This window comes from Rana temporaria, chromosome 1 (genome assembly GCF_905171775.1).
Source record: "Rana temporaria chromosome 1, aRanTem1.1, whole genome shotgun sequence".
Classification (NCBI taxonomy): Eukaryota; Metazoa; Chordata; class Amphibia; order Anura; family Ranidae; genus Rana; species Rana temporaria.
The window spans coordinates 335,485,739-335,508,223 of NC_053489.1; the positions used below are offsets into that span (position 1 = coordinate 335,485,739).

The 22,485-nt window shown below is 46.3% G+C and overlaps 1 protein-coding gene across 1 annotated transcript in view; it reads left to right on the forward strand.

Moving 5' to 3' along the window:
• Positions 1-618: 618 nt before the first annotated feature.
• Positions 619-22,485, forward strand: part of ANP32B (acidic nuclear phosphoprotein 32 family member B) — a 72,917-nt gene continuing 51,050 nt past the window's right edge. Inside the window, exon 1 of the mRNA XM_040361131.1 lies at positions 619-948. Within this exon, the coding sequence (XP_040217065.1) occupies positions 895-948 (54 nt within the window). The 5' untranslated portion in view covers positions 619-894. The remainder of the gene's footprint in view (positions 949-22,485) is intronic.

Sequence of the window (22,485 nt, forward strand, 5' to 3'; positions counted from 1 at the left end):
TAGCAGCCAAAAAAGTGCTGTTATAACAGTGGTAAAGCGACGCTAAAACTAGCAGCGCTTTCCCGCTAACGCCAAAGATTCTACTTGCAGGACTTTTTTTTCCCCGTGCTGCAAGTGCATAGTTCCAGTGCACTTGGGCTTTCACACTGAGAGGTGCTTTCAGGTGCTATTTTTATTGCTAATATGCCTGAAAAGCTCCCCAATGTCAAAGGGGTCTTAGTGAATGACCCCTATGTACCTTTATATGATGACCTAACTCCTACTAAAACAAAGCTGTGCACTTTAGCTGAGCCACTCCTTTCTTGTCTTCACTCTTCAAGAGCATGTTGTTGTTTTTGAATATGCAACACCATTAGCAGCCTAAAACCCTGTCTTGCACCTCAGCGTAGAAAAAAAAACTGTCGTAGCAAGGTAAAAGAAATGCAAGGCTTGGATGTGTCAGCTAACTGCCGTGTAACACAAGCTTTCTCAGGCAAACCTTTTTTTCCGCTCCGTCCCTTTTTTTTTTTTCTGCTGCAGCATTTGCTGGCTGGAGCTGCCATTACGTCCTGCAACCAGCAGGGGCAGTGTCCGCGTCTTTTTTTTATTTTATATTTCTGTGCTCTTTTTTTTTCCCTCCATGGTTTCTCCTCCTCGCTCTTGTGAGTAACTTGGCGTTTGGTGTCAGCGGCTTCCACACGTTTCCTATACAACAGAGGCGCTTACGCTCTTCTCTCCCTCCACACCTCGGGCTGCTGCTCTTTTTTTTTTTTTTTACAAGCGGAGCAGTGTGCAGCCCTCCCACCCCCACCCTGCCAAACTTTTATTTCTCGCTTAGATCACCTAGAGGAGAAAAAAGAGAGAGCTCGCTCTATCCCAGATCTGTAGACACAGCGACTGGTGAGGAGGAACGACATGGACATGAAAAAGAGAATTCACCTGGAGCTGAGGAACAGGACGCCGTCTGATGTAAGATCTGATCATTGCATTCACATTGTACGCTACACTAGGAGGAGAATGATGATGGGCACCGCTCACATTCTTATCATCATCCTCCTCCTCCATTGATCACTTTGTGTTTAGACTTGGAGAGCACATGGGCTCGCCTTATTTATTTATTTCATCTTTGCTGATCGCTGCTGTGACCTCCCTCTCCAGCCGATCTGCTGTGTGTGTGTGTATAGACGTCATGTCATGGAAAGACTAGATCAGGATTGATGTGTGATCGTGACACACACACAGCATTGAGCTACCGAAGTTCCTAGTAAACTTTGTGTTGTTTTTTATCGATCGCTGGGATGTTTGTTGGATGATGGTGTGAGTAGGAGGAAGGGATGGCGGTGTGGTGAATGAGATGAACGAGGAAGGAAGGGTGGCTTTGTACAGGTCCCTGTGTGTGTGTGATTTCTTGCTCAGTCCCCATGCTGGGAGCCATGTTTTCAGACTTGTACCTGATCGCTGTGCTGGTCAGAGGTCTGCCTTCCACCATGCTGAGTGTTGGGGAGGGACTGATCTCCACCTACGGAGCTGCTATTTCCCTCTTAGTGTAATGAGAAGTCTCCTGTGCTGATAATAAAGGAGTCAGTGCCGTGTGCTGGCTCAGGCTGAAGTGTGCTGGGAAGTTTAGAGTGTGAAGTATTTAGGACAGTCCAGGCATGTGGTGTGTGTGCTCTCACTCTATATATCACTCGCATCTCCTTGTCATTTCCTGCCTCCATATTAGATTGCAAGCTTTACAGGACACTCATTCCGCCATTACTAACCTGCTTTTTGTACACACTTCCCATTGGTGCTCACTGCCTATCCTACACCATGGGAGTAGGTTATTGTATTGCCTGTCTGTAGAGGATTTGAATGAAAGTGCACTGGGGGCCCTTTCATGACTTGCTGTAAAGGGGGCATGTGGCTTCTGTGTACTGTCTAATCATATCTCCATATAATAGATGCGTCTGAGGGGAGAGGACGATGCCATTGTGTGGGGACCCACCCTCTGTGATCCTTCCATGTATGACACCTAGTGACCCGCTTTCATAAATGTAATGTGTGTGGCCCCTGTTTCCATAGATATCCTATTTATAGCATCTAGTGTGGCCCCTGTTTCCAGGCAGCTTATGTATGACACCCAGTTATGCCCCTTGTTTTCAAACAGCAACGTGTGGCCCCTAAATGTATGGTACCCAGTTGTGCCCGTTTCCAGCTTTTTTTATGACACACAGTGTGGCCTGTTTTCATAGACCTTCTATAGAAGTCACCCAGTGTGGCCCCATTTTCCACAGTTGTCCTGTGTATGGCCCCAGTTTTCATACACCTTCTTTATAAGTCGTGCAGTGTGGCCCCTATATGTACTTGGCGTGCCCCCCCCAATGGCCTGTTTGACACCCAGTGTGGCCCCTGTTTTCATGGACCTTCTATAGAAGTGTGGCCCCTTCCCCCCCCCACAGACCTCTTGTGTTTGACACCCAGTGTGGCCCATTTCCATAGACCTTCTATATAAGTAACCCAGTGTGGCCATGTATGTGTCCCAAAATAGACGGCTTGTTTGACACCTATTGTGGATTCCGTTTTCATAGCCCCCAGTTATCTAGACCCTCTATATGTCACCCAGTATGGCCACCAGTTATCCAGACCTTCTATATGTCACCCAATGTGGCCCCCAGTTATCTACACCTTCTGTGTGGCCCCCGTATAGAACTTGGTATGCCCCCCCCCCCCACAGACATCCTGTGTTTGAAACTGTGTGGTCCCCATTATCATAGACCTTCTATGTAAGTTATCCAGCGCCCCCCCACAGGCATCCTGGTTATATAGACCTTTTATACAAGTCACCCAGTATGGCCCCCAGTTCTATAGAACTATATGTCATGCAGTGTATCCCCTAAATGTATTGGACTTAGCGTGGCCCCTTATCCCCCCCCCCAGATGGCCGGTGGTTGACACTGTGTGGCTCCGGTTTTCATAGACCTTCTATAGAAGTCACCCAGTGTGGCCTCCTTCCCCCCCCCCCCCCCCCCCACAGATGGCCTGTGGTTGACACTGTGTGGCCCTTGTTTTCATAGACCTTCTATAGAAGTCACCCAGTGTGGCCCTCTTTTTCCCCACAGACGTCCTGTGTTTTACACCCGATTATATAGCCCCACTATAGAAGTTACCAGTGTAGCCCCTTTTGTCCCCACAGATGTCCTGTGTTTGAAACCCAGTATGGCCCCCAGCTATATAGACCTTCCATACAAGTCACCCAGTATGGCCCCCAGTTATATAGACCATATATATGTCACCCAGCATGGAACTTTGTGTGTACCCCCTCCCCCCCAATTCTGTGTTTGAAACTCTGTGGCCCCCATTTTTATAGTCCTATGTCACCCAGTGTGGCCCCCCCCCCCCCCACAGGCGTCCTGCGTTAGTCAACTAGTATGTCCCCCAGTTATCTAGACCTTCTATATGTGGCACAGTATGGCCCCCAGTTATATAGACCTACATAAGTCACCCAGTGTTGCCCCCAGATGTTCACCCAGCATGGCCCTTGTATGGCACTTGGTTTGCCCCCCCCCAAGGGCATCCTGTGTTTGAAACTGTGTGGCCCCCATTTTCATAGACCTTCTGTCACCCAATGTGGTCTCTTTTCCCCCCACAGGCGCCCTGCATTAGTCACCTAGTATGGCCACCGGTTATACCGTATAGACCATCTATACAAGCCACCCAGTATGGCCCCTGTAATGTGAGTTGGTCCCCTGTATGTATGTGTGGTTGGCTGAGGTGACCGTACAGGGTGTAGACGTGTGTCCAGCACTGTACAGACAATGTATAAAGTGCGTGTTCTGTAATAGAGAACGTGTATATGGAGACATGTTACCCCTCCTCCTTCTCTTCTTCCTTGTCGGGCGGGAAAGCGCTAAGCAGCAGAGTGGGAGGAGAATGTGGCGTCCTAATCACGCATACAGACATATAGAGATCTACATAGTAATAAATAAATACAATAACCGTATTAATGGGGTTAATGTGCCCCCGCCCAGGTACACGCAGCGTTAGCCGGCCTGGCGTGTTGTATTCGACGTCCCTCAGCCTGGCAATGTCAGAGGAGGAGACATCGCCATGTTGTCCTCGTCTTCCTCCTCACTCACCGTGCTCCATGTTGAATATGTCGAGCTGTCGGTGCTCTCCTCCTCTGGTGACAACTGCAGTGCCCGCCTTCCCCCTCCATCTTGCCCCGTTTTGTGTGTGTGTGTGTGTATAGAGCGGGGGTGGCCGGGCATTTCGTCTGTGACTGAGCAGTCCTGTGTCCGGCTTCCCTCCACTTCTCCGCGTCTCTTTTGTCTTGCGTGTGTGTGGAAGGTGGCAGCTTCTCTGAGAGGGCTCGGCATCGGCGGCTGTTCCTTCTTTCCTGATAGGAGTTTGTAAGAAATGTCCCCATCTGAGGAAACGAACAGTGCTATATGATTTTATCATCTCCTCCTCAACTGGGTGATATCTCATCTCCTCACCCATCTACGTCTTTCTCTAAAAAGGGCCGCCATATGATAATCACCTGACTTGTCATATCCCAACCTAAATATATATATATATATATATTTATGAAGGACATATTTGCATGACCTAAATTTTAAATGTTTTTTTTTTTTTTTACACAAAAAAACGAAGAAATGGCCAACATGCATGTATATTGCTGCTGAAATGTATTCCCTATATACAAAATCCCCATTGGTGTTTTAAATGTCAATGGTGACTCCTGACAACCCCATGGAGAGGGTTCTGTCTTTTAATTGGAACTTCATTCAGTCTTTGAGACGGTGTTTACACGTCTTCCATGTCTAAATCCAGCTACGTCATTGCTGCTTTGCTCTTTCTTTCCCCTTCAACTTTTCTTCACAATAATTCTCTTCTGATTCATAGTCTGTAAATCTGGCCTTCATTTGTTCAGGGATCCATTCTCGTTTTCTTCGCTTGCCACAATATTCTTAGAAAATCATATTTTCTAGCATTGAAGTTCAAAGGCATCTCGACTTTTCCTGTCTTTCTTGTTCATTGTCTAGCTTGCCCATTCATACACTGTGACCGAAAATTCACTAGTCTGGGCCAGCCCTTCCGAACCTTTCACTTTTAGAGGGACCCATTCATTTTTCAGTTCTCTGGTGACTCCTGTTAAAATGAATTTATTGGGTTCCTGGTCACTAAGAAGAATGTCCCCTTACATTGGTGGTCTGGATAAAAATGTCCCCTTACATTGGTGGTTAGTTTGAAGAGGATGTCTCCCTACATTTGGTCAGTGGGAAGAATGTCCCCTTACAGTGGCGAGGAGTGGATTAAGCAGAAGTTCCACTTTTGGGTGGAACTCCGCTTTAACATTGGTGGTTTGTGGCAAGGCTGTCCCCTTAAAGGGGTGTTCCAGTAATTTTTAATGTTTATTTAAAGTCAGCCGCTACAAAAAGTGTAGCTGCTGGCTTTTAATAAACCTACACTCACCTGCTCCACGTTCCAGCGATGCACCGGCCGGGGCTCCGCTCCTCTCCCCCCTACGGCCGGCGTCTTCATTCTAAGTGTGGGCACCTGGCCATGACGGCTTTTGGCTGGGCTCCCACTGCGCGAGTGGTGCTGCGCCATCCGATTGGACAGGCGATCGCCTGGGACCTGGAGCATGGTGCGTGTGTGGCATGACAGAACATCTGTCTGGTACCAGCGGTTGGCGTGCCATCCATTTGCAATAAGGGAACACACGATCAATGAAGCTGCCACTGTGAAGAACGGGGAAGCTGTGTTTACACACAGCTCTCCCCGTTCTTCAGCTCCGGGGACCGATCGCGGAGCTTCAGACCCGGTCGCGGGTGCGCGACCCACGGCTGGGCACTTAAAGAGGACGTACAGGTACGTGCTTGTGCCCAGCCGTGCCATTCTGCCGACGTATATCTGCAGGAGGTGGTCCTTAAGTGGTTAAGGACCGCCTAACGCCGATATACGTCGGCAGAATGGCACGGCTGGGCACGTACCTGTACTTCATTGTTAAATGCCCAGTCGCGGGCGCGCGGCCCGGTCCGAAGCTCCGTGTCCGCGGGACCCACGGACCCGATCGCCGCCAGAGTCCTGCGATCGGTTCCTGGAGCTGAAGAACGGGGAGAGCTGTGTGTAAACACAGCTTCCCCGTTCTTCACAGTGGCAACTAATATAGGGAAACACGATCAATGACGTCACACGTCCAGCCCCACCCCCCTACAGTTAGAAAAACATATGAGGTCACACATAACCACTAGGGGTTAACTCCCAAACTGCAATTGTCATTTTCACAGTAAACAATGCATTTTTATAGATTTTTTTTTTTTTTTTTTTTTTTTGCTGTGAAAATGACAATGGTGTCAAAATCGATAAACGCTTATTGCGATTTTTTTTTTCTTTCCAAAAATAGGTAGAAGAATGCGTACGACCTAAACTGAGGACATTGATTTTTTTATATATTTTTGGGGGATATTTATTATAGTAAAAAATATTGCAGTAATGTGAGGCTTTCTCCCTAGTGTGGAGAAAGCCTCTTGAGGGGGGAGGGGCAAGCAGGCAATTCGGGACACTCTCTACTTTGCAGAGAAAGGAGCTGTGTGTTAGTGGGTGTCCTGACTCTCCTGCTCGCCCCCTCCCACCTCAAGAGGCTTTCTCCACACCAAGAAGAAAGCCTCGCATTACGGTGTGTATTTACAGACAGAAGAACAGGAAGTGAGGATTTCTCAGAAGAAATAAGGACATTTAAAAGCAAAATGAAAGGATGAGGTAAGGGAAAAATGTTTTCCTTTACAACCCCTTCTAAGGTGTCAGTTTAATAAACTGAGAAGTTTTTTCTCAGTTCAGTTCTCGGCAGTTCAGGGGAAAATTATCTTTTCTGCAGCTGGTTTAATAAGCTGAGAACTTCAGTTTTCAGAGGGAGAACAGAGGATAAGTGTTTCCTCTGAAAACGGCCGATATCAGTGTAAAAGTGGGTGGGCTGCCTGTAATCTCGTGAGATTACGGTGCAGCCGAGTTCAAAAAGTGAAACTAAAGTTTAAAAGAACATGTAATTGCATGTTTTGAGACATGTGATGTATATAAATATTCGTGTGTGTGTGTGTGTGTGTGTGTGTGTGTGTGTGTGTGTGTGTGTGTGTGTGTGTGTGTGTGTGTACAGCCATGGCCAAAAGTTTTGAGAATGACACAAATACTAATTTTCACAAAGTCTGCTGCCTCAGTTTTTGAGATGGCAAACTGCATATACTCCAGAATGTTATGAAGAGTGATCAGACGAATTGCAATTGCAAAGTTCCTCTTTGCCATTAAAATTAACTTAATCCCATAAAAAAATTTCCACTGCATTTGTGAAGGCTTCAGGGTGCCCAAGAAAGTCCAGCAAGCGCCAGGACCGTCTCTTAAAGAGGATTCAGCTGCGGGATCGGAGTGCCACCAGTGCAGAGCTTGCTCAGGAATGGTAGCAGGCAGGTGTAAGCGCATCTGCACGCACAGTGAGGCAAAGACTTTTGGAAGATGGCCTGGTGTCAAGAAAGGGCAGCAAAGAAGCCACTTCTCTCCAAAAAAAACATCAGGGACAGATTGATCTTCTGCAGAAAATATGGTGAATGGACTGGGGCAAAGTCATATTCTCCGATGAAGCCTCTTTTCGATTGTTTGGGGCATCAGGAAAAAGGCTTGTCCGGAGAAGAAAAGGTGAGCGCTACCATCAGTCCTGTGTCATGCCAACAGTAAAGCATCCTGAGACCATTCATGTGTGGGGTTGCTTCTCATCCAAGGGAGTGGGCTCACTCACAATTTTGTCCAAAAACACAGCCATGAATAAAGAATGGTACCAAAACACCCTCCAACAGCAACTTCTTCCAACAATCCAACAACAGTTTGGTGAAGAACAATGCATTTTCCAGCACAATGGAGCACCGTGCCATAAGGCAAAAGTGATAACGAAGTGGCTCGGGGACCAAAACGTTGACATTTTGGGTCCATGGCCTGGAAACTCCCCAGATCTTAATCCCATTGAGAACTTGTGGTCAATCCTCAAGAGGCGGGTGGACAAACAAAAACCCACTAAATCTGACAACCTCCAAGAAGTGATTATGAAAGAATGGGTTGCTATCAGTCAGGAATTGGCCCAGAAGTTGATTGAGAGCATGCCCAGTCGAATTGCAGAGGTCCTGAAAAAGAAGGGCCAACACTGCAAATACTGACTCTTTGCATAAATGTCATGTAATTGTTGATAAAAGCCTTTGAAATGTATGAAGTGCGTGTAATTATATTTCACTACATCACAGAAACAACTGAAACAAAGATCTAAAAGCAGTTTAGCAGCAAACTTTGTGAAAACTAATATTTGTGTCATTCTCAAAACTTTTGGCCACAACTGTATGTATGTACGTACGTACGTACGTACGTACGTACGTGTGTGTGTGTATAAAATATATATATATATATATATATATATATATATATATATATATATATATATATTTAGTGTGTGTGTGTGTGTGTGTTGTTGTTAATTTTTAACCCACTGGTGCTGATATTAGGAAGAAATAAGCCCTCTTCCTCTTATCACACCAGCTTCTCTCCCAGGTTCTCCACCTCTGAGCTGGTGACTCTGGAAAGGAGATATTTCAGTGGAAGAGCTGTGACATTTTTAGATTTCAGTTTATTAAACTGTCCGTTTGTGACAAAACGGTCATGTGCTGTGATGCTCCTTATGTCAGCTTATTAAACCGGCAATGCTCTGAGATAAGCCGTGATCATCATGATCTGAACTATGCATAGCATACTAGCTCATTATGTTATGAAATGCTCACCTTCGATCGAAGTCCCCGTACACCGATCCGGCCGGCAACATCGCTCCTGGAGTTACTTCCAGGTATCTCGGGCTCCGGCACTGTGATTGCCCTAAGTCGCTATGACGTCACTCCCGCGCATGTGCATGAAAGCTGCCAGTAACGGCACAATAGCTGAAGCAACAGCACGAACGTGCCGTTGCTTTAGTGCAGGGGTCTCCAAACTTTTTACTTCGAGGGCCACATTGTATATTTTACAGATATTCGCGGGCCGGAAAAAAAGAAGAAATTATTAATTACTCCTCAGCTATGAAATAGAGCAGAATTTAAAAAAAGGCTGCCATTAGCAGGACTGGATGGTGCACCTGTATCCTCCACCCGCACCTAAATGCCAGAGCCTCGTGCACTAGGGCCAAATATTAAGTGTGCATGAGGCCTTACATCAGTGTTCCCCATCAGAGCCCCCTCCACATATACATCCCCCCAGAGCCCCCACCACATCCCTATCAGAGCCATCACCACATCCCCATCAGAGCCCCCACCACATCCCCATCAGAGCCCCCACCACATCCCCATCAGAGCCCCCACCACATCCCCATCAGAGCCCCCACCACATCCCCATCAGAGCCCCCACCACATCCCCATCAGAGCCCCCACCACATCCCCATCAGAGCCATCACCACATCTACATCCCATCAGAGCCATCACCACATCAGCCCCATCAGAGCCCCACCACATCCCCATCAGAGCCCCCACCACATCCCCATCAGAGCCCCCACCACATCCCCATCAGAGCCCCCACCACATCCCCATCAGAGCCATCACCACATCCCCATCAGAGCCCCCACCACATCCCCATCAGAGCCCCCACCACATCCCCATCAGAGCCCCCACCACATCCCCATCAGAGCCCCCACCACATCCCCATCAGAGCCATCACCACATCCCCATCAGAGCCCCCACCACATCCCCATCAGAGCCCCCACCACATCCCCATCAGAGCCCCCACCACATCCCCATCAGAGCCATCACCACATCCCCATCAGAGCCATCACCACATCCCCATCAGAGCCCCCACCACATCCCCATCAGAGCCATCACCACATCCCCATCAGAGCCCCACCACATCCCATCAAGCCCCACCACATCCCCATCAGAGCCCCCACCACATCCCATCAGAGCCCCCACCACATCCCCATCAGAGCCCCCACCACATCCCCATCAGAGCCATCACCACATCCCCATCAGAGCCCCCACCACATCCCATCAGAGCCCCCACCACATCCCCATCAGAGCCCCCACCACATCCCATCAGAGCCCCCACCACATCCCCATCAGAGCCCCCACCACATCCCCATCAGAGCCCCCACCACATCCCACCAGAGCCCCACCACATCCCCATCAGAGCCCCACCACATCCCATCAGGCCCCCACCACATCCCCATCAGAGCCCCCACCACATCCCCATCAGAGCCCCCACCACATCCCCATCAGAGCCCCCACCACATCCCCATCAGAGCCCCCACCACATCCCCATCAGAGCCCCCACCACATCCCCATCAGAGCCATCACCACATCCCCATCAGAGCCCCCACCACATCCCATCAGAGCCCCCACCACATCCCCATCAGAGCCCCCACCACATCCCCATCAGAGCCCCCACCACATCCCCATCAGAGCCCCCACCACATCCCCATCAGAGCCCCCACCACATCCCCATCAGAGCCCCCACCACATCCCCATCAGAGCCCCCACCACATCCCCATCAGAGCCCCCACCACATCCCCATCAGAGCCCCCACCACATCCCCATCAGAGCCCCCACCACATCCCCATCAGAGCCCCCACCACATCTACATCCCCATCAGAGCATCACCACATCCCCATCAGAGCCCCCACCACATCCCCATCAGAGCCCCCACCACATCCCCATCAGAGCCCCCATCACATCCCCATCAGAGCCCCCACCACATCCCCATCAGAGCCCCCACCACATCCCCATCAGAGCCATCACCACATCTACATCCCCATCAGAGCCATCACCACATCCCCATCAGAGCCATCACCACATCCCCATCAGAGCCCCCACCCACATCCCCATCAGAGCCCCCACCACATCCCCATCAGAGCCCCCACCACATCCCCATCAGAGCCCCCACCACATCCCCATCAGATCTCCCACCACATCCCCATCAGAGCCCCCACCACATCCCCATCAGAGCCCCCACCACATCCCCATCAGAGCCCCCACCACATCCCCCATCAGAGCCCCCACCCACATCCCCATCAGATCTCCCACCACATCCCCATCAGAGCCCCCACCACATCCCCATCAGATCTCCCACTACATCCCCATCAGAGCCCCCACCACATCCCCATCAGATCTCCCACCACACACAGTTTTGTCCCCCCTCTATACTTGTGTCCCCAGCCTCTTCTCTCCCCCCGAGCACAGTATTTTCCCCCATCACTGTCTGTTTGCAAGTTTCCCCGTATATCACCGTGTTCTGTGCTGCTTCTGAAGAGCTGGCATTAGAGCAGACACGCTGTACTTCCCGGCTCCCGCCCCTTTTACACAGACAAGCTGTTACAGCTAAAATTAAACTACCTCTGGTGGAGGAGCTGGGAAGTGCAGCAGGTCTGCGCTGAAATCCTTCAATGCCTGTCAGAAGGCAAAGCAAGCCGTCCCTGCAGTGAGTCTGATGACTGAAGCTGCGGGCCGGACAAAACGTCCTAGCGGGCCGGATGTGGCCCGCGGGCCGTACTTTGGAGACCCCTGCTTTAGTGCGCATGTGCCGATGATATATGCTGATATGGGAGATATCTCCTAAACCGTGCAGGTTTAGGCGATATCTGGGGTAGCTACAGGTAAGCCTTATTATAGGCTTGCCTGTAGCAAAAAGTGGTCTGTAAGGGTTTACAACCACTTTAAACAGATTCTAAATTGCTTGTAATATAAGTGATAATAAACCCTCCTTCTCTTTTTTTTATTTTATTTTATTTTTTTATTTTTTTAAGCACTTTCAGGATCTGATTGAATCACTTGCTGAGTTTACAGCTTCTTTATTTGTTTTTCTTTGCCTGTGTTTAAGTTTAAGCTGGTTCTATGACCACTGACTCAGGTTTCCTGTTCCAGGGGGGGTACCTTTCTCTTCCAGCATTCTATGGTGCTACCCTTACATGCAGGGACTAGAGTTGTTTCCCTACACCAGGGGTGCTCAACCTATTGAATAGTGAGGGCCACTTAAAGCGGAGCTCCACCCTAAAGTGGAACTCCCGCTGATCGGAATCCTCCGCCTTCTGGTGTCACCTTTGACACCTTTCAGGGGGAGGGGGGTGCAGATACCTGTCAGCCAATGGCTGTGACCACTGATCAGTGTGTTATTGCAGAGGTGCAGTCCCTCTGTCAGAACACAATAGCTCAGTGGGGGAGATCGACATACTGACACTGCATATGAAAAAAACATAACCTGTGTAAGTAAGGTTTGATATCTGTACATTTCCTTTAAGCTGGACTGTGTGTTTTGTTAAATGTCATCTTGCATGAATGCCTAACGCAGATTTAAATCCGGCCGTTATTTTTGTTATCTTCGAACTTTGGGGGAGATGTAAGTGGTACAGTGCTCGGTACCACTCCCCTATTCTCTTCATATTGTTTTGGTGTTTGTCAGACCACACTATTTTTTTTTTTAATCTACCTGTAATATTTTATATGCTTTATTGTGGTCGGGACTAAAAAATATGCAGTAAGATGCAATATTTTTATTTTTTATGCAGCCAGAAGGTGGAGCCATTGGCTTCTAATCACTAAAGGGGCCCAGTCAATACTGAGGCCATACTGCCTTAGGGGGTGGAGTACAATCTCATGACTTGTCAGTAATTTTTTTTCATTTTTTTTTTGTAGTCCAGAATGTTCTCTGCAGTGTTATGCAGTGGACACTAGAGGTGCACCGAATGTAAATTTTGCTGCCGAAACCGAAAAATCGGGATGCACTTAACCGAAAATTACAGTTTAATAAAATATATATGAATTTGTCAGCCATTATCGGCACCTTTTTAGCGCAAGAAAATCTCAAGAAAAATGCATTCCTTTTTGAGCTCCTATGTATGTCTTTGTTGCACTTCTGTTGTGTTAAAAAGATTGCTTGCTGTTTTTTTGGTCAGTTAAAAAAAAAAAAAAAAAAACACACCTTCCCATTGAAATGCATTGAAGGTGACAATTGCGCGGTCGTGCGACGTGACTCCCAAACTAAATTGGCGTGCTTTTTCCCCCCCCTACAAATAGAGCTTTCTTTTGGTGGTATTTGATCACCTCTGCGGTTTTTATTTTTTGCGCTATAAACAAAACAGAGCGACAATTTTGAAAAAAAATTCAATATTTTTTACTTTTTGCTTTTAATATCCCCAAAAAATATATAATCATGTTTTTTTTTTTTTTTTTTTTTTTTTTGACTCAGTTTAGCCCGATACGTATTCTTCTACCTATTTTTGTTTAAAAAAATTGCAAAAAGGGTTTATTGATTTTGGTTTGTGCAAAATTTATAGCGTTGGGAAAATAGTTTTATGGCATTTTTATTAATAATCTTGTGGTTTTTTTTTACTACTAATGGCGGCGATCCAACTTTTTTTTTTTTTTTTTTTTTTTTTATGTGACAGCGACATGGCGGACACTTTTGACACATTTTTGGGACCATTTTCACAGTGAAAAGTGCTATAAAAATGCACTGATTACTGTGAAAATGGCAGTGAAGGGGTTAACCACTAGGGGGCGGTGTAGGGGTTAAGTGTGACCTTGTGTGTTTCTAACTGTAGGGGGCGGGGCTGGATGTGTGACGTCAGTGATTGTCGTTCCCTATATCAGGGAACGACGATCACTGACATTGCCACAGAGAAGAATGGGGAAGGTTTGTTTACACTCACCTCTCCCCGTTCTTCAGCTCCTGTGACCCGATCGCGGGACACCTGCGGCGATCGGGTCCCGCGGGCGTGTTCACGGAGCTTCTTACCTGATCACAAGCTTGCCGCCGAAGGCGTGCTCGCGACCCATGGCTGGGCTCTTAAAGGGGACGTATATATACAAACATGCCCAGCCGTGCCATTTTGCCGATGTATATCGTTGTGCAGTGGTCCTTAAGTGGTTAAGTAAAACACTTGTGGAAAAAGTGGATAGGGAGCGCCCCCTATCCACTTTTTCCACATTTTACATTCATATTTGAATTGTCTGGGGAGCAGCTTTCCTACAATTTTTCTTTATTATTATAATTTCTTGGCGCGAGATCCTTACCCCAAAGTAAAACGCTTGTTTTCACCTTTTCTCATCCGTTATTGCATCTTAGTGATGCTGATTCCCTGCAGCCACTTCATGCCTTCCTGCAAATGTAACGTGGGTTGAAAGAGTCATGTGTAGGCTCCGTTGGGAGGCCATATGACAGGGGCACAGTTGCCTGTTGCAGGGGTTGATTAAGGCTAGGTTCACACTGGTGCGATGCAGGAACCACAGCGATTCCTGTGCAGACTCCCGCATTGCATCTGACTTTCAGGCAGTCCATATTGCTCTCTGTAAACCGCTGTAGGTGTCAATATAAAGTGCACACCCCAAAATCAGTTTGCAGAATGCAGTGTGAACATCGAAATCAGATGGAATTGGATCGTACGGGTCTGAACACCCAGGCCATCCAATACCAATGCGAATGCAATACCTGGCATTGCATAAGGCCTGATTCACACCTATGCATTTTTCGTGCTTTTTGCATTACAGAACATGTTCCATAGAAAACCATGTTGAATTGACTGTAGTGCAAAAAGCAGTAAAAATGCATAGGTGTGAATTGGACCTCACTAGAACTTGAGAGTGCAACATCTGGTGCAGCTGTACATGGTAGCCAATCGGCTTCTAACGCCAGCTTGTTCAATTAAAGGATCACTAAAGGAATATTTTTTTTTTTAGCTAAATAGCTTCCTTTAACTTACTGCAGTCCTGGTTTCATGTCCTCATTGTTCGTTTTTGCTTTGAAGTTGCTGTAATTCTGCTGTGATCTCCACACTTCCTGCTTGTCTGGCTCGTTATGAAAAATCTCATGGCAGCTTTTCACTGTGGTCCAAGCTGTGTGTCTAAAACTCCTCCAGAACCAATTGGATTCATTTTAAAAACAAAACACTGCCCTGGATTTGTGTGTGTTTTTGTTCTGTGTGTCTCTTTACTTCACAGAAACATGAACCCAGTTTAAAAACTAAAGTGAAACTGCAGGTACATTATATGATTGAATTTAATCTATTTTTAATCATTTTTAAAAGGAATCAGTTAACGTTTATCTCTCTATACCCTGTACACAGTCATTTCAGCAAAAAAAATGTTTTTCCTTTAGTGACCCTTTAAGCTTTGATAGAAAAAAACCTGGAAGCAGATTGGTTTCTATGCAGAGCTGCAATCGGCTTCCAGGATTGAACAAGCTGGCTTTAGTACCACGTACAGCTGTATCAGACTTTGCACACTCCAGTTTTAGTAAATCAATCCCACAGGTTGTTCTCGCCATGAAATTTTCTGCACAAGGGCCTTCATGGTAGAACCACCAGGTATCATTTTAAAAACCTACAAATGTAATAGTTTTGAAGCTTTATTAAAATGTCAAAGCTAATGAGATTTTAGCGAAGGGGTGTACATACACTAGTCGACAACAGCGGCTTCAGTATTTTTAATCTGACAGATAAATGCATGCCTTTCTTAGCGAGTGGAAAATGGTTTAAAAGGTGAGCAATTCTGGAAGTATAGAGTCTGATATACTAGATATCAAATACTACTCCCACTTCCAAGACGTGCAGCTTTTTGAATAAAAGCATAATGCACATTTATTGAACTGGTAAATGTTGCTACAATGTGAATGTGTTTTTTCTTTCATTTTTGAGAGACCGCGTTATAGTCCTATTGTGTGGTATGCCTTTTTCATGTTTTATTGATGTATAAAACGCATACATAATTTCGGAGGGCAATGGGATTATTGCAGAAGTAAACTTGTGAAAGGGGATTTAGGTATGGTATGTAAAAGAACGGACTAGAATGCTAAGCTGATTTAATATTTGTTCAGTGCCATTTTTGTGTTTGAAAAGTTCAACAAGCATTTTTTTTTTTTTTTTTTTTTTTTATGGAGAAGGTGAAACAATTATGAATGGAAATCTAGTTTTACATTCTATAAAAATGCATTAATTATAAAAGTTACGTTGGTGGGAATCTTGGGTCACAAATTTTGTTTCTATTGCAATAGTTTAGAAAAGTCCTTTTTTTTTCTTTTCTTTTTTTTTTTACAGGTAAAATGTTTAAATTATTACAAGCTAAGGCAAATCCATTAAAAAAGTATAACTCTGCTTATGTGCAAAGTGGCAAATAAAAATATATAGCAAATACTGCATTGCTATACAACCCTAAGGGTGGCCATAGATGACCGACTTTCTTTCCTGCAACCACGGGTTGCGTGATTGCCCCATCAACACAGTCTGTGTTGATGAAGGATTCTTTCTGGTGGAGCCATTGTGTTCTCCCAGCGAGGACAGCTTCCCCCCCCCCCCCCTCGGGAGAACAGTGATTATTGCTGGTATAACAGCCGCTAGCAATAATCGCATGGAAAATCCGTCAGCAATACATGGTTTAAATCTTGGCCGATTCCTGCTCAGCCAGCCAAGATTCAAACCTTCTATGGCCAGCTTAATTTTAATTTTAATGTTATTAAAAATTATCTTTTCTCTTCTATCTGCTGTCCCTGTAATTTTCGGTAAAATTCAACGCAATATGACATCCTGCAGGCCTTCTATAAACAGATAATGTACTTCACCAAAAATGTCAATACCCCTGCAGGCCAGCCGCACAGCACAGGACCTGGAAGGTAGTGGAGATCACTAGAGTAGCAGTGTCTACTTTAGTGATTTTCAGCTTCCAGGGGCATTGCCCAGGTTTGGTACAGTATATCATAGTTTACTTTGGTTTAAGCTGAACCCATGTTAATATGTATAAAATTTCTATACCTGGAATTCATCTTTAACTTAAAGCTGATCTCCATGTAAGATACCTGAGGGACCACTCTAGAAGATGACAATCGCTGTAATAGTCAAAGCTACTATAGGGACCAGTAAGCTGTGTATGAATGATCAGATTATCATACGATCGCTTCAAAAGCTGTGTGTGTGTGTGTATGTATATATATATATATATATATATATATATATATATATATATATATATATATATATATATATATATATATATATATATATATATATATATATATATATATATATATATATATATATATATATATATATATATATAATTTTTTTTTTTTTTTTACCCCAGGTTAGATTTCACAAAAATACATTGAATAAAAAAACGTATTTCTTTTGCTTAACTGATTTCTGATCCACATCCTTCATAATTTTTTTTTTTTATTATCTTTACCTTTTCATGTTCTAAAGAGTCGACTTGCAAGGACCTGTAATTTATCCATTACTAGTTGTGGTGGAGCAAGATCTGATGTGCACATATAATCTTGTTATGAAAGGTTAACATGTAAAGTCAGATTATACAACAAATTCAAGAATGTTTCACCGGTACATGCTAATATTGCAGTTCTAAGGACCTGTTGCTAGGCTTTAGGATTGTGTTGATGGCATCCATTTGAAAACCTTCTAAGATAATTTAGAATTCATTGGCATGTGCATTTGACCTGCTTCAAGAGGGGTTTGTGTTCCTACAGACTTGTATGGGAATACAAAACAGATTTAGCCCAGGTTCACACTGGGCTGCGGGAATGAAGCCGTGTGAGTTCAGCTGAACTCGTACGATTTCACTCCCTCCCACTTGTCAGTCCTGATTTCGGGAGCGATTTACAGTGACATATGTGCAGATTTTTGCACATATGTCAATGTAAATCGCAGCCCGAAATCCCGAACACTATTACAGAATAGGGGTGCAACGGGTCACCCCATGCGATCCGCGGAGCCTCAGCCGTAGGAAAGTCCGCGGCTTCGGCCTAGCTCCAGAGCGGCAGCCATCTTGCTCCACCCCAACCAATCGCAGATCGGCTGTGATTGGTTGGATGGGATGTCCCGTCTCTGCACCTGATTGGCTCGCGTGATGAGCGCCCTCTCTGATTGGAAGGCTGCTCGGATTGGCTGGCTGTCTTGGCGGCACTCTGGGAATCAGGATGAGTGTGTGGAGCTTGAGGGGGAAGAGTGAGCGCCGCTATGGACGGGGACTCGGTGTTGTCAGCAGTTGTTACCTGACAGCAGCTGGTCACACAAACTCACCACAGCGGACTGGAGGGCAATGGGTGAGTTTTGATTGGTTGCTAGGGGGTTAGTGCTTCGTTCAGCCATCAGTAGCCAATCTGTGCTTAAATACAGTATATGTAAATTTGACAGACTGTTTACATGTTAAATTTTTAAAAGCCGAGGCAAAGAACACCTGTGATTTTCAAACGTGTAAGGTTTGCTGCGGCTTTTAAAATTTAACATGTAAACAGTCTGTCAGATTTACATATACTGTATTTAAGCACATAAGCTACATTTTGTGTTGAAAATAACTGAATCTAAAACTCTGTTGGGTGTAACAAGATTAGTCTTTTTATTTTTTGCTGATCCGAAAAATTATCATATCCGTGACTCCTAATCCGAGGATCGATCCGATCCGTGAGTTTTTTGATCCGTTGCACCCCTAGTACTGAAACGACTTTTTTAAATCGGTGCAGCGCGATTGGGACGGTGCCATTGCTGCTGATTTGACATGTCAAATAGTACCAATGTGATCCAGGGCTAAAGGCGAACAAAAGCCCATCAACACTGGCCCTATTGCTATTGCCCTATTTCATGTACTGTATATAGCTTGTTGCATAAAAAATAGGATTTTCTCTCAAGCGTCTTCCAGGACAGCCCATGAGACCTGGGGCTCCTCCCACCAGGACAGGAAACACATTAACCCTCACCAGATAAAAGGGCGGTCCTCCAGGCCCCATGTCAGTATTAGTTTTTGCTCCGGACGGGGGGGTTACATGTTTCCTGGAACCTGGTCCCCTAGGTCTCATGAGCAGGGGCTCTAATTGCCGTTTGAGGGGTATTTTTTTATTTTTTACTAACCTCCTTGCCTGTAGCAGTTCTCCGCTGTGGAGGTTGGTTGAAACTGCTGTCCCTTTGTTCTCTGTGCCTGGGGAGGGCCAGGACCGGGGTGGCGTCGGCCCCTAGCGTTGGTCGCAGTGCGGCAGGTGGCTTTATTTTCCCGCACACAGCGTGGCTGGTTTGTGCAGGGGAAACGCGACAAGTCACAAGCCCTTGTAGGGGCGGAGCTTCTGCGCTCCAAGCTGGCCCACAGGAAGAATCGGCGGGGGTCACTTCCGGGTCGCGTGACGTCATCATCGGGCGCCGGAGATGCTGATTCCTGTCTCCATAAACGGCGCGAACGGGGGCTGGATGGCTTTCTGGTGGAAGCAGCACAGGCTGTAAACGACCAGACGGACAGCATGGAACTTCCTGCAATACCTACTACCAGTCTCCAACACCAGCACCTCTCGGGTAAGCCTGAAGTGTTTTTTATGGTCACTTTCTTGCTATCCTGGTGAAGGTTTTACCCCCCCCCCCCTCCCAATCATAGGATTTGGTGTTAAGGGACACATTTTCTTTCTCCTGCACCGGGTGTGATGGAGTGTTTTGTGGTTGGAGTTTTTTTATTTGGGTCATTTGTTTTGTCGTTACAGGCCAAGACCCAGGACAAATCCCAAGCGCAGCCACATAAAAGAAAATATGCAGTTTGCGGAAACAATCTGAGCACCACTTGGTGCAAAACAGTTTGCTGCACATGTATAGAGGGTTTAGTGAGGGATGACCCAGTAGCCTCCTGTCAAAAAATGCTGACTTCGGTCCGAGATGAGCTTAATTCTACCTTTAGCTCTTTTAAGGATCTAATTGACAAATTTCAGGCTCCCCCACAGGGTACACCTTCAAAAAGAAAAACTTCAGTTGTTAGTGCTCCGCAGCTGCGTGTAGGGAGTGAAGACTCTTAGTCTGAAGCCAGATCTACCTGTTCTTCTCCAGAAGAATCGGGGTCAGATACAGGGCCCAGGGATGGAGAATCCTCTAGGGCATGGGTCAAACTATGGCCCTCCAGTTGTTCAGGAACTACAATTCCCATCATGCCTGGTCATGTCTGTGAATGACAGAGGTTTACAATGACTCATGGGATGTGTAGTTCCGCAACAGCTGGAGGGCCGTAGTTTGAGGATCCCTGCTCTAGGGGCTCAAGGTTTAAGTTGTCTTTAGAACGTGGCTAACTTATTAAAGGCCATCTATACAGCTCTTGAAATAGAGGAGGAGGAGGTACAATTGTCTAAATCCTAAGTCTTTCCTGTGCACAGTTTTCTCCTTGATACTATCAAGCTGGAGTGGGAGAATCCAGAGAGAAAACCTTTATTTTCTGGTAACCTAAAAAGGTTTCCATTTGATGAGGATGCAGCACTGCCGTGGAACAAAAATCCAAAATTGGACGCAGCTCTTTCAAAGGTTTCGAAAAATTCGGACCTGGCGTTTGATGATATGGGCATGCTTAAAGATCCGATGAACAAGAAAGGAGATATCCTTCTTCACAGAACCTGGGATTCAGCTATAGGGAATCTTAACCCAGCTCTGGCCTCCACTTGTGTAGTCAGAAATTTGGAAGAATGGCTAACACAAATCCAAACTCATCTTTTGGCAGGTACTTCTAGGGAGGAGATTTTAAAATCTTTCCCTCTCCTTTTTAGTGCCGTGTTTTTTTTTGTTTTTTTTTTTAGCTGATTCTTCCGCAAAGTCGGTAAGAATGACAGCCAGGACTTCAGCTTTAGTGAATTCAGCTAGAAGAAGCCTTTGGCTTAAAACATTGTCAGCCGATGCAGCCTCTAAATTGCGCCTATGTGGCCTTCCCTTAACAGGGGATCATCTTTTTGGCCCAGGTCTGCAGGAGGCACTGGAACGTACGGCCGATAGAAAAAAGGCCTTTTCAGAAAACAAGAAAAAGCAGACCGGAAGAAAAAAAATTCTTGGCCAAAACAGACAACCGAGTCCTAGAGAAAAGGACAATAGGCCCAAGAAGCATTGGGCTGGGTACAATGGCAAAGGTAGAGGGGGTGTTTTGTTTAACACACCTCAACAGCCTGCCAAGCCACAGTGACCAACATCTTCGAGTGGGAGGAAGATTAAGGGCCTTTCTCCCACAGTGGGCAGCAGTCACCTCAAGTCCATTCATCCTGGATCTAGTGGCAAATGGGTACAGGCTGGAATTCTCCTGCCAACCACCAGAGCGACTATTGATCACCCCTCCTCCCAAAGATCGTGAGAAAGTGAGGGCTCTGGATCTCCAAATAGGAGACTTGATAGACAAGAAAGTCCTGATTCCTGTTCCTCGTTCAGATCAGAACAAAGGGTTTTATTCCCATATTTTTGTTATCAGAAAGCCGTCAGGGAAGTATCGGCTCATTCTGAATCTTCGGTCTCTAAACCGATTGATCAGGTACAAGCACTTTCGTATGGAGACTGTGTTCTCTATCAAAAACCTGCTTTACCCAAACTGCTTCATGGCCACTCTGGACTTAAGGGATGCTTACCTGCATGTCCCGATCCACCCAGCATTCCAGAGATTCCTGGGAATAGCGGTCAAGATGGGAACAGGAATCCGGCACTTTTAGTTTCAAGCCCTCCCCTTCGGTCTGTCCTCAGCCCCACGCATCTTCACAAAAGTGTTGGGGGAGGCGTTGGCTCCGCTAAGGTTAAGGGCGATAACTATCATCCCTTACCTGGACGACCTATTAATAGTGGCAGAGTCTCTTACCAAAAATTACTAACGGATCTCCAGATTGTACAGGACTTCCTTCAATCCCTAGGCTGGCTGATAAACAGGGAGAAATCTTCCCTAAATCCAGCCCAGAAGGTGAAGTACCTGGGCTACGACTTTTGCTCAGTAGACCAAAAAGTTTTTCTCCCAGAGGAGAAGGTCTCAAAGATGGTACAAGCAGTTTCAGCCTTACAGACCAATCAGTTGGTCTCGCTGAGGGAAATTTCAAGGACAGTAGGTCTTATGGCCTTGTGTTTCCCGGCAGTACCATGGGCAAGATTCCATCAGACCATTGTAGATGTTCCTTCTGAAAAACTGGGATGTAGACGCAAGGTCCCTGGAGTCAAGAGTTCTGTTACCTACCAAGGTAAAAAGAAGCTTGTGGTGGTGGAGGATAAATCTTCACTTAAGAAAAGGCCTGCCGTGGTCCAGTCCTGTATCCAAGAGGATCACGACGGACGCGAGTTCCTGGGGATGGGGAGCAACCAGGTCGCACAGGGAAAATGGTCCTGGTAAGAAACAAAAGCTTAATCGAACCAGAGGGAGCTGATGGCGGTTCAGAGAGCCCTGCAAGCCTTTCAGTCGGAGATCAGGGGTCACGATCTCCAGATCCTATCCGACAACATTGCGACAGTTGCGTACCTCAACAAACAGGGAGGCACGTGGAGTCGGATTCTTCAATGGATTTCCCAGGAAATTTTGTCATGGGCAGAAGTAAATCTAGTCTCAATTTCAGCAGTGCACCTGAAGGGGACGCAAAACTGTCTGGCAGACTATCTCAGTCGCCACAAGGTGGAGCGAGACAATTGGTAGCTTTATCCATAGGTATTTGCAGAAATCACCAACAAATGGGGTCGTCCCGAGCCAGATCTGTTTGCAAATCAGGACAACC